Source organism: Chiroxiphia lanceolata, chromosome 1 (genome assembly GCF_009829145.1).
Source record: "Chiroxiphia lanceolata isolate bChiLan1 chromosome 1, bChiLan1.pri, whole genome shotgun sequence".
Taxonomy (NCBI): domain Eukaryota; kingdom Metazoa; phylum Chordata; class Aves; order Passeriformes; family Pipridae; genus Chiroxiphia; species Chiroxiphia lanceolata.
The window spans coordinates 114,581,160-114,597,488 of record NC_045637.1 but is presented as its reverse complement, the minus strand read 5'-3'; the positions used below and the strand labels follow the sequence as shown (position 1 = coordinate 114,597,488).

Genomic DNA, 16,329 nt, shown 5'->3' with positions numbered 1-16,329 from the left:
GTAGTTCTGAAAATATTTTCCAAGCACAGATCCTGATACTGCCAAGTAAAAACAAAGAAAATTTTGCTGTAGAATTCAGTTAGAGTAGGATCAGTCCATGACAGAGCAAATACTCTGTCCTTAAAAAGAACAGCTGCTAGAATAGCGGACAGAAAGTCCTCAAACCACCCTCGCCAAGTACAGGTTATGCGTGCATGAAAACATCTGTAACGTGTGCCTCTGCTGCTTCGTTATGATATCCTATGGCCACTGGGAGATCAGACAGCAAAGCCCTCACCTTTGCCATGCTCCTGTTTTTTAGGAAGTTCCATTGGTTCCTTTGCTGAGCTTGAGGAGGAGCATGCAACCTCTGCCCTAACACTTGATACAGTCTCCACAAACTACATAGGAGAGGTTAATCCACAGGTTGATGCTTTGTATCTACAGGTTGAGGAACCCAAGTTTGTCCTCTACAATGCCAGATTCTGTCTGCGCTGAGCAAGTGGTATTGTATCCTGAGACAGATTAGGGAGAAAACCATTTGTTTCCAATGCCATTTGTAATCCTTTCGATCCAATCTTACCGTCATCAGAACAGAGACATTCTGCTTGAAACTTTGAGGTAAGGAAGTAGCACAGCCCAGTCAGCTCCAGGACTCACCAGACTTGAGAGCTGTCACCTTGACAAATGTAGACTAAAAAGGCAAAATCTAAAAATTTTGTAATAATTCTAACCATTTACTCTAGAATCTGCATTGGTTTGTACACAAAGCCAGCTTTGCAGGATCTATTATCATGACTTTCAAGGATTCAGCTTATGCAAAGTAGAACTGTAGAATTCTTGAAAAACTTTTGTATTGTCTGAGTTCCACCTTGAAATGCTTGGTGTTTATGTCAGGGGTTTGGGAGTATTGTGATTTTAAGTAGAGCAAAAATAATTATAAGTTTCTTTTTCAGATATTATTACAATCAAAATGTTTGCTCTAAAAATTTTACATATATTAAAAAATTAATTTGAACTAATTAGTGTAGCTGGCACTGCACATATTTTTTAAAGAACCGAAGTAAACTGTGCTGCTAAATATTGAAATACATGAAATACATGAAAATCCAATGTTCTAGTGCATATTTCTAAGTTCTTTTTTTTTAAGAGCACTTAAATTAAGCTGATAATTTAGTGTTATTGATGTAGTGCATATGGCAATTTAGGTTGAATTAGTTTTCTGTCCTCCATTATTGATAATGGAAAGTTTATACTATGGCCTGATTTCATGCTATGTCCTCTATAAAGCACATAATCTCTTTTGCGACCTCTTTATTCTCTGTTGCACATGCACAAATGCACCCTTTCTGTGGGACAGTATTATGTAAAACACAATTCAGTGAGAATGTGAATAGTAGGAGTTAAATCTTAAGATTCGTAGACTTTCTGTTGGGGAAAAGGACTTGACTCCTGTCTGAATATGAGTAAGAGAATCCTGCAAAATATACATCAATTAACATGTCATTAACCCAGTATAACATAAAGCAAACAAACATACTTGGGGCAATATTGTCTAATGGGCAATAGGACTCTTGTGTCTTAAGTTCACTGGGACACCATTGATCAACAAATAAAAACAAATAGGTAAGGTGTTCAACTTAAATTGCAGCTCATCTGGCAAATTAGCCTTTTGCTTTCAGAGGTCATCAGTGAGTTTCTGATTTCGGGTTCACGGCTAAGGGATTATGTAGCATTTTCAGAAATTGTTATAAACAGCCATCAGGTCATCTGAGGTAATTGATTCTTACTTATCAACAATAAAAATAACAAAACAGTCATTAAACAGTGTGAAACAGAATATGGAGACAACTAAACATATTCAAAGCTAGAGTGACACAATGATTTTTGCAGAGGTTGATCTGCCTTTTTGGCTGCACTGCACTGTCCAAGTTGGAAACTGTGGAAATTTGTTTCTAGGAAAACTAAGAAGTAAGGAGTTTTAAAAAATCTTACCTTGCAATACCAGAAGTATGAACAATAGGTTCTTATATCAGCCTGTGATAGTTCCGGTTATGATTGTATTTTGTGGAAATGAAAGGAGGTACCATGTATCTTAATAGAATGTTCTGAAGGCAGCACCCATAGTGACTCAAGACCATATTTCCCACACAAGACAAAGGGCAAATCAAATCGCCACTGGCAGGTGAAATGCATGATGGAAGGTTCTGCAGCAGCTCTGCACTGGACAGACCAATAACAATTTGGTTCCAGCAGTATTTGGCTTTAGCAAATGCTGTACTGTCCATGAACAAACTTAATTAAAAGAGAACTGAGTCCAGCTTACACAGCAGGCACAGCATTCTGATAGTTTGCACAGTGAGAAGAAATCCTGGGCATATATAAACTGTGAACTCTTTTAAAGTTCATGGTTTTAATTAAAACAGTACTTATAAATAATACTCCACTGTGGAGCTGATACAGATCTTTGTGACAAATAATTTCCTACAAAACTTTGTTCTTTTTCTCTTCATAGGTCATGGTTTTTAAGGATTTGCTTGTTTGCAATTTTTGGACAAAATTTGGTAGAGCAAATTTTAGCCTATGCCTTGTTTAAGAAGTAACTGCAAAGAGTGTGGTGGCACAGTAATGCTGGATGCCCAAGTTACATCTCTCTTTTCCGATTAGATGATCCCAGGCAAAGGATTTCTTATGGCAGGAGTTCTTTTCTTGGATCATTATAAAGCTTTGAAGCGCTTAAATATGCTTATGCCAATAACAATAAAATACTTCTGAAAATCATTGGGAAAATGCTTTTCTTCAGAACAGCACTTATGAGTGTTTTCTGTGTTCATATGCAGAACTACTGTGTCTTTTCAGAAAGTGTCCTTGTTGTTAATAGGCTTTTTACAGGACTTGGTGACAATCAAGCTTATGCAGAAAATGGATACCACAGGTTTAGTTTTAGCTACATTTATTATGTTTGATGGATTTGGCTTAATTATTGCTGTATAGTGGTTGCGTAATTATTCTGAGGCCAAATCTCCTGCGGCTCTTTGGAAACACCACATTGCTAATAAAGTTTGAACCATCATAGATTTAAAGTCAGGAAGGGTTGCATACAGAAGAAAGATAATTTATGAAACATGTAGTCAGCACAGTCTAAAAAGGAACAGTGACTACTGTGAAGTCGATCTGTCAGGGTGAAAGAGATATTTAACATCTTGAGATGTTAAATCTTTACATATTGGAGCCTTTGGAAGGCCATCAAACAACACGCAGGTTCTTTTGAAGGTATCTAAGACAAAATAAGCTTCTTTGAATGTCCTCTGTTCTTCAGTATTTTCCCTGTGAAATCTTCGGTGTTTAGACAGTCTTGGTTGAGGAGATAGCTGGTGCTTCTGACAGTGCCCAGTACAAAAAATTTGAAGTGGAAAAGGGATAAAACCAGGCTCACTAGAGATAAGCCTGTGGACATCACACCAAGATTTGAGGAACAGTGTGCTAGTGAGATCTACTGTCTCAGTAGGGGTAGGGGATGGAGATCCATGCAGTAGCAAGGATGCAAGGGTTATTGATTTGTTAGAAACCACAGAAGCACCTGAGAATGGTCACATAATAATTAGGGCTTATCCCCAAAAAACCATGTCAGGATCAATAACCAACTAGAACTTAATCTGGCTACTGCCATAAAAGACAACAAAATATGCTTCTATAAATATATCAGCAACAAAAGGAGGGCTAAGGAGAATTTCTGTTATTGAATGAGGAGGGGAAGAGTGACAAAGGATGAGGAAAAGATTGTTGTACTTAATGCTTCCTTTACCTCAGCCTTTAATAGTAAGACCAGCAGTTGTTCGTGTGAGCTGGAAGGTGGGGATGGGATTAGAATTAAGCCCTTATAATTGAAGGGGAGATGGTTAGTGACCTGATGAGCATGGGGCAACCAAAGGATACTGAGGGAGCTGACAAAGTACTCATCAAGCCACTTTCTATCATTACCCAGCAGTCTTGGTAAACTGGGGAGATCCCAGTTGACTGGAAGTTAGCAAATGTGACACCTATCTACAAGGGACAGAAGGAGAATCTGGGGAACTACAGGCCTGTCAGCCTGATCTTGATGCAAGGGAAGGTTATGGAGCAGATCGTCTTGAGCACAATCACACAGCCCGTGCAGGACAGCCAGGGGATCAGACCCAGTCAGGATGGGCTTATGAAAGGGAGGTCCTGTTTGACTAACCTGATCTCCTTCTATGTCAAGGTGACCTGCTTAGTGGATGAGGGAAAGGCTGTGGATGCTGTCTACCTGGGCTTTAGTGAAGCCTTTGACACTGTTTCCCAGAGCATTCTCCTGGAGAACTGTCTGCTTATGGTTTGGATGCATGTATTTTCACTGGATAAAAACTGGTTGACTGGCTGAGCATGAAGAGTGATGGTGAATGGAGTTACATCTAGTTGGTGACTGGTCACTAGTGGTGTCTCTTAGAGCTCAGTACTGGGGACAATCTTGTTTAATATCTTTGTCAGTGATCTGGACAAGGAGATTGACTACACCCTCAGTCAGTCTGCAGATGACACTAAGTTGGGCGGGAGTGTTGATCTACTGGAGCATAGGAAGGCTCTGCAGAGGCATCTGGGCAGGCTGAATCGATGGACTGAGGCCAAAATTATATGAGGTTCAACAAGGCGAAATGCTGGATCCTGCACTTGGGTCACAACAACCTTATGCAACACTGAAGGCTTGGGAAAGAGTGGCTGGAAAACTGCCCAGTGGAAAGAACCTGGGGATGCTGGTTAACAACTGGCTGAACATTAGCCAACATTGTGCCCAAGTGGCCAAGAAGGCCAATGGCATCCTGGCTTGCATCAGAAATAGCGCAGCCAACAAGACTAGGGAAGTGATTTCCCCCTGTACTCTGCACTGGTGAGGCCGCACCAGGAATCCTATGTTCAGTTTTGGGCCCCTCACTACAAGAATAACATTGAAGTGCTGGAGTGTGTGCAAAGAAGGGCAATGAAGCTGGTGAAGGGACTGGAGCAAAAGTCCTACAAGGAGCAGCTGAAGGAGCTGGGGTTGTTTAGCCTGGAGAAAAGGAGACTCAGGGGGGTGAGTCTACTGTTCTCTACGACTACCTGAAAGAAGGCTATAGCAAGGTGGGGATTTATCTCCCAGGTAAAAAGTGATAGGACAAGAGGAAATGGCCTCAAGTTACAGCAGGGGAGGTTTAAATTAGATAGTTGGGAAAATTTCTTCACCAAAAGGGTTGTCAAGCATTGGAACTGCCTGCCCAGGGAAATTGTGGAGTCCTCATCCCTGGACATATTTAAAAGATGTGTACATGTGGCAGTTAGGGACATGGTTTAATGGTGGACTTGAAAGTGCTGGTTTAAGGGTTGGATTTGATGATCATAATGGTCTTTTTCAACCTAAACAATTCTATGATTCTATGAAAGAGCTTTGGAAGGACTCTTGACAAGGAGGCCAACATCACTTTTACAAGTTTTCTTCAACTGTATCTGCTGAATTATGAATACTTAGTGCACTAATAAAACCCATGTAAAGTTTAGGCTTTCTATACAATCTTGTAAGCTTTTTGGTGTGCTGCTCAACAAGAGAGTAAAACCAGCCAGGATCAATAGTTAACTGGCCATTGATTTAGCTGTCTACACTGTTAAAAATCTGCCCACACAAAGGAATGCAAATAAGCAAGGAAAAAGTCAAAGGAAACCCTGGCAGTTGCACTTGATTCATTTTGTTCACCTTGTGTTATTGCAGTGATGGCTCAAAATATGTCATTGGCATTATGGAAGGCTATATGGTCTGGGCCATTGCTTTGGCAAGTGTTTCATGTGGATTTGTTAGTTTGTTTGTTCCTTCTTATAAAAAACAAACAAACAAACCACAATTAGAAGAAATCTTTGAAAACAGGGCTACTATGATTAATTAAAATCAGTGTATCTTCATTGATTGGAAAGCACCACATGAACTTACATGGGCAAGGTCTTCATCCCCAAACACTGCACTGTATCCTGTCCTCCCACCTCTGCTGAGAAGAAAAGGGTTTCCTGCCATTACTTCTCTGATACCAGGAGGTGGTGGAGTTTGGGGTGACTTTCTTTTAATTTTCACACCGCTAACCCATATTCATCCTGTCTAACAGTTATAACTAAGTTAGGAGCATCCTACCATACTTGGACAGGTCAGTGAAGAGAGAACCTCTCCAAATGTTACTTAAAGACATTAGGTATTAGAGCTGAAGTTAAATACCTGAATTGTAAATTCAGTGGCTTACTCTGTCTGAAAGCAAGACATCTTTTATATACGTGAAAAAATATAACATATTTATAACATATGTGGAAAAGCAGCAGGAATAAATGGAGTAAAAACAGAAAACAAGGGAAAAAAGTCTTTTCTTTCAGAGTGTTGGTGTGTGAATCAAATCGAATGCACATCAAATCAGCTTTTAAATGAATGTCTGTTTCAGATGCCTTCGAAAGTTCTCATGATCTACAGTACAAAAAAAGTAAATATTAAAAAACGAAACAACAAGAGGAGTTATTGAATGTGAATCTACTGAGAGAAAGTATTACATGCTTCCTCCATGAATCTACTGAGAGAAAGTATTACATGCTTCCTCCAAATTTCATCTAAGCTCAGTGGCTTGTACAGAATCCAGTTTAGAAATAATGTAATAAACTGAAGATGAGACTGATGCTACCATACAACTACAGTTTTCAAACCAGTGAGCAAACACTGGAGAATTTATGAAATGGCACATAAATGTTTCCATACAAATGATCTGGTTTCATATAAATAGTTCCATATAAATGTTTTTTCTGTAAAAAGTGTGACTATTTTTTTTCTTGAGGGGAGACAGAAGTTCAACCCAGACCTTTAAGGAGAGAAGGAGTTACATGTGTAGGCTGAAGATCTGGGCAGTGGCCACAAGGCAGAGATGACCTAGCCTGGGGAAAATACTGATTGAGGGTGATTTGAACTTGGGTCTAAAATGACAGGGCCGTACTTCTAAAAGTGAGCTGTAATATTGACCTGTGTCGATGTTAATATGATGAAGTCTGAGTTTATTAAAGACAAGAAAAGCATATGATCTACTAATATAAATATTGATTTTATATTTTAAAAAAGGAGTTCAGAATCTCGTATCTATCCACGTATGAAGTTTTATTCCCAGAAAAAGTTTGGAAGATGGAAGAAGAAGTTGTTTGAACTCATAATCAGTGCATAGTTTCCTAAAGCAAGCTGCTCTAAGGAGAAATAAATTAGGTTGAATAAAAAGAATTGGTACATAAGGTTCCCAGATAAAACAAACACACTTGGTTACCAGCCCTACTGAGATTACAGATCATGAGAGGTTTGAGTTCCTTTTGGAAAAAAATAATGCAGCCAAAAACTGCCCACCCCTCCCTACACATGTGTTTTTAAAGAATGCATGACTAAATGTACTGCGTAAAGAGCCTCAGCCTCTGCTCACACCAGCAGGAATTGTTCTTTCAGCTTTTTATGCATTGCTTCCAAAGATTATCTCAAGATGGGAGGGAAAATCCCATCTGAACGTTATCCTTTCAAAAGTGTCTGGGAGGGCCCAGCAAAGCAAACAGCAAACTTGGAGTTGCAGCATGCCTTCCACTGGGTGGGTTTTTTTCTGTTTCAACTGCTGTTGGTGTAGTGCATTTCAAATCCCTCTGCATTATAAACTTATTTTGCCTCCTTGGCACAGGCCTTGGGAGCTGAATGACTGGCCCAGTTCTTGTGAAAAGGCAGTGGCAAAATTTCTGGCTGTTTCCCCAGTACAACTGCTCCTGACTGCTGAACTCGAGAGCATTGCAGCAGGATGCCTACAGCTGACTGCTGGAGTTGGTCTGAGCTAATCGAAAACCAACTACTGTTAGTTTGTAGTATTCACAATTTTAAACCTTCCTAGCTGTGATTTTGACTGCTTTGAGAGTGTCTATCTTACACATCCACAGCCAGAATGACCCAACTGCAATGTATGCATGCAGCTAATGTCCCTAGAGCCCACAGGCCAGAGCAGCTGAGGTATTTGGGCTACAACGATGGTGAAACAGGCTGCAGTGGGAGCAAAGATAATTGCAAAAGGCCAGGCACTTGTCTGGAGAGGACCTTAAATTGTCTTCATTTCTTTTTTTGTTGTTGGCTCATTCTGTGGCACTATGTACCATGTACTCTATGTACCCATACGGACTAGTACACATCAGGACCCCAGAATGAGCTTAGCCTAGAGTATGAGGCTGTGCCAGGATTTTGTGGGGTTGGGACTGACTGGATGAGTTCATCCTTGTTTCTTTGGGGCTGCGGTGCAAATACAGATTGTACCTGGAAAATGTGACTGTCCTTGGGCTGTCAAATGGGAGATCTGGACTGAAACAAACTTCAGTGAGTACAGCCAGGAGCAGGCTTTTGATCATGGCTTGAGATGGAGCTTGCAAATTTGCATGCCTTGAGCATGATGCATCTGCAGCTGGCACACACAGCAGAGGCCACAGCTGCCTTACTACTCTCTTCGAGAAGCGGCAACTTGGCCTGGTCTAGCATCCATTATTTATCCCTGTTTGGCACACAGGGTCTGGGAAAGGCAAAGAAACTGTGCTGCAGTGAGCCCTCCACTGCTTCCAGCAGCGCCCTCCTCCTGTGAGCCTCCAGGACAGCAGTCAGCTGCAGTGGCTAGCCCTGGTCACCCTGGGAAGGCCCTTCTCACACATGGGGGATTAAACCCAAGAGGCTACTGTGCTGTGGGAAGACTCTGTCGACAGGTGTGTCATTCCCTCATGCTGCAGGGCCAGCATGGTGTGTCTCCTGTAGTCTGCAGGGGTAAATTTCTTCACTGGAAGGGTGGTCAAAGATTGGAACAGGCTGCCCAGGAGTGGTAGAATCACTGTCCTTAGAAGTGTTAAAAAACCATGTAGATGTGGTGCTTAGAGACATGGTTAAGTAGCGGACCTGGCAGTGTTAGGTTAATGGTTGGACTTGATGATGTTGGAGGTATTTTCCAACCTTAGTGATTCTGTGATTCTGTGAAATCAGGACCAGAAAAGACCAGGTTCTGCTTGGCTGGTGGCCCCACTGCAGTGGCTCTAAGTCACCAGCTGCAGGGCATCTGAGGCACGATGCTGTTTGTGGTGAGTGTATGACTTTCTGCCACCCCACCCCTTTGGCTTGTGTCCAGACTACTGGGGGCATAAGAGGAAACCACATTTCTGAAGTGACTTTGAGCATGAAGAGAATGCTTTTCAGCTCTCTCACTGATGACTGGTCAGTCAGTTCAGTTTGGGACTGGAGACAATAATGGGATTTTAGCATCCCTAGGTGGGAAGTAGCATTTTTTAATGTTTGGTGAAAAGCCTTAGAAAGAATTAAATGAACCAAAGGAAATCTGAGCAGCCACAGTGTGTGGATCCAGATACCACCATCACCACCAGTCCTACAACCTTCACTGAAGGCAGAAACCTCGCTGTCTGTCAGGTTGGGATTATGAAAGGAATCATGAGATGCATGGACTTAACAGTTCTGGTTAGGCTTATCTTGTTAACAAATAGGCATATTTTGAACAGCAGGGCACTTACCTTTGACACTGAGAAGCTCAGCAGTGGCACTGGGATGGGGAGGAGAATATCTCACACAGGAGCTTGAGGAACCTGGGATGAAAAGGCTTTGGCAAAATGAGAGGCATATGTCAGCACCTTCACACTGAAGAGAGGATCCCTGCACAACTGAAAAAGATCATGAGGAGCCTCAGTGCTAGAGGCTGGGAGGGGGCCAAGCCTGAGAAACAGGGCCTCATGAGGGTAGGTGACGGTGGGGTCTGACTGCACCGTGACAGAGCAGCTGGTTCCACACAGCTCCTGTAAAGCCTGTTCAGCTCCAGGCTGCATCACTGTGAAGGCATTTCATCTTGTTGCAGTTTGTTGTGTGATATATGGCTTTTGTGGGGTGATATTTCTCTGTAAAGGAAAGGGATATTTCTCTAAATGTTATATTTGTATAGTAAGCAAAAATAATGCGGATTTCTTTTCCTTTCTTAGAAAACACTGTTGTGTTGTGGAGGTAGCATGAGTGGCCTCATCTGTCTCTCTCTGCTTACAGCTCTTATTTATCACATTGATAAAAGATAGACTTGGCAAATCCTTGTGAGAGAGTGACTATGGCCTTCTAGTCTTTCATTCATCCTCAGAGTGCAGCTAACTTTCCTCAGATATTTAAAACAACAACATTTAATCTCTAGCACAGTTAAAAGGCTTCTGTGTTCCTGGTTCAGAAGTGAGACACATTGGCAATGGTTCTTGTTTATTTTATTTGTTTGTCCCAGCTTGAAAACTGAGTAGTCTAAAGAAAAGTTCTCATTTTCATATTCTGTAGGACTGAGTTGCTTCAGTGAAAGCAGAGGCTGTCATGAAGTTACTGATGCATAACTTAGCTTTTCCATGTTAGTCTGGCCTTTGGCTACAGGGATCTCATCTGCATATTTTTTCTAAATATTGACAAGGGATGTCATTCCCTGAGCACTGATTGGTGGATTAATCAAAGTCCTTAACCAATGAATGGGTAGAGATTTGCATAATAGTGGAATTATTTCTGAAGAACAGTGCCTATCCGAATTGCAAAGCCTTCTGCTTCAGTATACTTCTCAGATTGCTTCAGTATACTTCTCAGATACCTCCGCTTTACCTACTTCTAGTGCTCACACTTTCAAAGTACTTAGTAACAATGAAGATGCTTCCAAATTCCTGAATCTTTTATTTTTTTCTGTGGCTTTGGAGGTGAGGCCTGGGAGAAGTAAAAAGCAATAAAACTTAAAGAGTTTGCAAACAGAAAAGGGAAAAAATCCAGGATGGGGGGGAGGGGAGGGGGAAAGAAGAAAGAAAGTGCATTGGATTTTTGTTTGCTTACTTTTCCCAAAGCTGAAAGTGTGATCTGCAGCTCAGTAATAACTTTTATGGACAGCAGCTTGAAAACATGCCTACTTTTTTCTTTTATTTTTTGTTTTTTGTAAAATAGGGGAGAATTCAATGTGCGCAGTCATGTGGTGTTTTGTGGGGTAATGAGTCTGGAGATGCAAAGTAGACTGCAGTGGGCATTAAGCACTATGTCCAAAGGCAAGTGTTCACAGCTCTTAGGTCAGAATCCAAATTAAGCAGTAAAACAGTATTACACACCTCCTGATTTTTGACCTTTTTCGGGTATCCATTTTTGGTTTTTTGTCTCATCCAAAAAGGCTAAGATTTCTCCTGAACCTGGGGTAAGAGAAGCTAAAATCTTGCTTTGGCTTCTGATTCTGGTATTTAGCTATATTAGACTTGGTTTAGTCATTCTTGTTCCTGCATGGATGGGGTGTGTGAATCACAGCTTGAAACAATTTCTCCTTCCATTTTTGAGGCCTTGAATGTACAAGGCAGTGGTGGAGCAAACATCTTGGTTCTGTCCTGTCTTTATACATCTTCCAGAAACACAGTGCGTGATTGTGTTTGACAAGGCACATCCTCAATGATTTTAATGGAGTGTAATTTGAAACTAGTTTAGTTAAAGCAGGGCAGATGGCTGCAGGACTGTGTGTAATTTCGTAACAGTGCAAGGTTGCGGTGCTGCTGCAAGATTAGTAATCTGATTTTAGGACAACTCATAGCAAAAAGAGGTAATACTGTTGTCAATTCAGTGTTGAACAAGTACAAATTAATTCTACCCATTAAAATTTGTAATAAAAAGAATCAAAAGGTCTGTCTCAGAGAACTTTCTCAGGTAAGGTATTGTCTGGATTACTTCACAGTATAAAGATTGTATGTTATATTTTTGGTTATTAAACAGTACCTGAAATTATGTAGTCATGCCTGATCCCAGTCAGGCTTGCACTGGCAAGTGATCAGATATTATGTTGTGCTTGTCTCAATGAAAATGGACAGGACCATGAAATTTGCAAGGGCTTAACCAAATTGATTTAATGCAATCAAGACCTGGTTGTCTGTAGACAAGGATTTTATTTATTGCTTCAGTACACTTATTTTACATATGGCATCTATGCCTCTTCCATGTTTCTTTGCAGTAGTTCAGCAAGCAAGAATAGGAGTTGAAATGGTTGCCAAAATGGAAATGGAAAGTTTAGTCTAAAAATCTTAAATAGAACGAGAAAGCTGCTTTCAATTTTGTTTTCTTAATTATTGATACAACAGGCTTTGTCTTATATTTTAGTTCAATCTGAGGAAAAAATGTGTTACACATCTCATCGGGACCTCAGGCTGAACTGCAGAACTTCCCCTCCTGCCCCCTGCCCAGTTAGGTTTTGTTGCTTATTATGGAGGAAGATATTTTTTAGGGAAAAAAAAGGGAAAAGGTACTATGAAAAACATTCTGTGTTTTCAACCAACCTGGTTCATGATGAACAGGTTGAATGGGAACTCTGCAGGCTGGAAAGCACATCTGCTTAAAATATGTGTTGAATTTTCATTCTTTATTTATGTTAGCAGTGAGCACATTTGTGGAAATCACGTTTTCTTCACAATCTCTTTGCTAAATTAGGACACAAATCCAAGAACACTTGTGCATGAGAGTAATTTTCTATAAATGAGTAGTGTCACTGAGTTCGATAAGAGCAATCACACACAGAATTAAGCACATGCATGAGAGTTTGAAGAAATTTGGCAAATATGTTGCTGTCATGAACAGATTGCTTAGATTTGCTTCTAATGCAGCTATAAATTCTTGACTTAGTCCTATTTTGAGTAGCCCTTGTTGTATGAGCCATAAGCTATTCTATTGTGCTAAGCCTAACTGAGGATATTTCTCTTATTTTGTCATAGCAACAAGAGCAAGATCCCACAAATCTATACATCTCAAATTTACCCGTTTCCATGGATGAGCAGGAACTGGAGAATATGCTGAAACCCTTTGGACATGTCATTTCCACCAGAATATTAAGAGATGCTAATGGAGTCAGCAGAGGAGTCGGCTTTGCCAGGTGAAACCTTTACTCTTATTTTGATTCATGCACATTTTTTGGCTTTGGTCCTTCACAAATGCTGCCTGTTCTGTAGCTGTGAAGTCTCACGGCTGTGGAAAATGCAGAGCAGCACCTTTATCTGGCTGCACCCACCTGAAGAGTACCAATGCAGAAGGACATTCATTTCTTTGCTTTAAAAAACAGTTCATTGTATGCAGGTATATGCAAATAAAAACTGCTAGGAATAGTGAGCTATCCATGCAGTATCAAGCTTGGATAATAATAAATGTCCTACAGCAAGAAGCAGACACCTGGGAAAGAAACCAAGGAGTGAGCTTAGGAGGCCCTGAGGTGCACTTATTGTGACCTTCCAGTACCTGAAGGGGTCCTACAAGAAATACAGAGAGGGACTTTAATGTCCCTTCCAACCAAAACCATTCTATGAAACTGTTTAAATATTTAGCAAAGATTTTGCAACAGGAAAGAGTAAATTTAGCAGTTGGAAGAGCAAAGGGTAGGAACTGTAACTGAAGAAACGTGTCTTCCTTGAAAGCTGCAGGGAACTGCAGCTATGAGAGGAGCTTAAGAAGAAATATTTGCATATAACAAGCCCTAACGGAGTAGTCAGATATTTTAGACAGAACAGGCAACATATTATTACCATGTACTTCGTTGTTAGTACGGATAGACAAGTTTCCATGTTTACTCTCAGGGAATATTTACATAGATTCTCTTCAGCTTGAAAGATTCTCAAATCAAATAGTTTTCTTTTGAAAAACCAAGGAATAGAGTGCTATATATAGAAAGGTATTGAAAAAGCAAATAAGAAGAGAAATTTGCAGTTCTCCTGTAAATCAGTCTTCTGCTTCAAAAGAAAAGGAAAAAAAAAACCCAAATCATTGTTTCTACAGAATATTCATAACATTGTGCTTTGTAGAGGAGGCAAAATGACTTCTTTGTCTTGCAAATTTCTCTGAAATACATCATGTCATGGTATATCATGACACTTCTGTTTGTGTCACGGCACCACTGAGTGAAATGAGGTACTGTATGATAAAAAGTTAGCTTGCAAGATAAGTGACGTAGTATTACCTTTTTCCTTGATGTGAAAGATCATCGTGCACGAAAAAAGTTGATAGTATTATCTGAATTCAAATGGAAAAAGGCAAAACATTTATGCTGAAAGATGACACACTGTTCCTTATGCATTCTTGCAGATAATACCATGAATTTTTCTAACTCACTAAATAAAGATTAGTCTAACTCATGGATAAACTTGCATTCTTAAAAATTGACTTAATTTATGAAAATGTATTTAATTATGGAACATATTTCAGGAGCCCTTTAATGATCTAACTTGAAGGTCGCGTAATTCACCATGCAAATGACAGTGGGGTAAAACCTTCATTCCATCAAAGTATACAGCAGACCTCCCACTGACTTGAGTGAGGCCAGAGTTAATCCAGGAATTTGGAACCATAGTTGAATGCTGACTCTCATCTTAGCAGAATTATCAATACAAGATTTAATTACATGACCAGCTGAACTTCTTTTTGTAGTGGAGTGCTATTTGGTATCTTTTTTCTGCATGTCAGTCCAAATAGATTAATTCGTTTACCTTTGCTTGTAGTCACGAAGGTTTCATTGTAGTATACCTACAGTATGAACACATATTGAGTGGGTACCAGTGCTGTACAGGTAGGGGATGGAAGCTGGATTTCCAGTCCAAATAAGATTTTAGAAGTTCAGATCAGCAACCCATATGGGGATCCTGGCTATTGTACCTTCTGACTTGGGGCCTTTTATCACAGTATGTCTTTCCTGCTTGTGGAATGTGCCATGCTGCTTAGCATAGCTCTTAACTGAGCCACAGAAGCACAGGTGAAAAAGTTAAATTTGCATACACTAAAATGCTGCAACATCCAGCAATTTTGAAATTTGATGTTTCAAAGTTATTAGTTAAGTGCTATGATGATTAAAATTCACTTTTTGAGTCTGCCCAGTTATGGAAATAGTCAATCTCAAAATAAGTGTGTTCATTCAAAAGCAATCAGAAGTAAAGACTTAAGGTAAGGCAGCTATTGTCACACTTTTCTCCTAAATGGGTGTTATTAGCAGTTTTATAGTACAACAGGTGGCTACTTAATCATTTATAACCGGGATAGCTTCAAATGTTCTTGGATCAAAATTATCTGAGTAATGTCTGGCGACATTAAGAGTCTCCTTTAAAGTATGTGCATACAAAACTAGCTCAAAGTGAAAGTTAAGCTGTGAAAGTATTTCCTCTCTTTTTCGTCCCTCAAAAGCAACTGAACAGATTTTCCCAAAACTTTCCAGAGCCTTTCACTGTGGCCTGAGCCAACTGTGCCTGAGTACACCCCAGGGGAGATTTTGGGGAGGAGAGTTATGAGCAAGGGGCCAGAGAAGGGAAGCTTTAGACTCCGACTGTGGCTTCACAGAAGTGTATCCATGCTGTAAGCCCTGGACACCTGCCTCTACTGCACCTCTGGCTCATACTTTGTCCTTCAAGGCTACCCTACCTGGCTTCAGGCTCTCTGCGGGAGCTGGCATTCCACAGGGGTTGTGTTGCTGTTGTCATTTGGCAGCATGTGCTTCTGTTGACAGAGGCAAGCAAAAGCTGGGACTAAACACAGAGAAGAAAGAGAAATAAAAAGTAGGAGGGGGAAGAAATGCCAGGATATTGGAGAAAGGAGACACTGTGGATGAGAAGCTTTGAGTGCAGTCTGTCGTAAGATTGCGTGTCAAAAGAGGGAATGACACAGTGTTACCCTCACACAGATTTCATCACAGCATTAAAATTTGTAGCTGTTTTTCTTAAATCCCTGTTGCTGGGAGTCTTCTAATAACTTCAGTATCTGACCTCTCATTTTAAAAATACAAGTATATTCTTTAGAGCTTAGAAAAAAAATCATAGTCCTTCATTCTCAAAAAAAACCCAAACAAAAGCAAAACCAAAATGAAACAAAGCAAAAAAAAACAAAGGGAAAAAAGCCACAGAAACTGGATTTGAAGACTTATGTCAAGATAAAACTTTAAAGCTGATATCATATGAATTTGGCAAACAGAACATTAGTAGTACTGTTGATGGTATGAATAAAAAGGCGATCAGGTGAGTGAGAAGGTCTTTTAGGGAGGCTGGAATTACTGGATAGGGAAAGGTACTGAGAGCATGGAGGGAAATATTTATCTTCATCCTGAAGATGTGTTGCCACTTATAAAGAGGTAATTGTATATGCTGAAAGACCTGGCTTTCCACAGGCCCACAAAGAATGAGTTCCAGATGTTAAGGTGGGAGAAGACAGAGAAATAACACAATTATGGTGGAGGCAAAGCAGTGGTGCTGTTTTGCTAAATGAAAGGTGGAATATTTAGACGGGATTTC

At 40.3% G+C, this 16,329-nt stretch overlaps 1 protein-coding gene across 4 annotated transcripts in view; it reads left to right on the top strand.

Moving 5' to 3' along the window:
* Nucleotides 1–16,329, top strand: part of RBMS3 (RNA binding motif single stranded interacting protein 3) — a 705,062-nt gene that overhangs the window by 537,939 nt on the left and 150,794 nt on the right. For all 4 annotated transcript variants that reach the window (XM_032683778.1, XM_032683761.1, XM_032683783.1 and 1 more), the window contains one exon: nucleotides 12,787–12,944. In XM_032683778.1, the coding sequence (XP_032539669.1) occupies nucleotides 12,787–12,944 (158 nt within the window). The remainder of the gene's footprint in view (nucleotides 1–12,786; nucleotides 12,945–16,329) is intronic.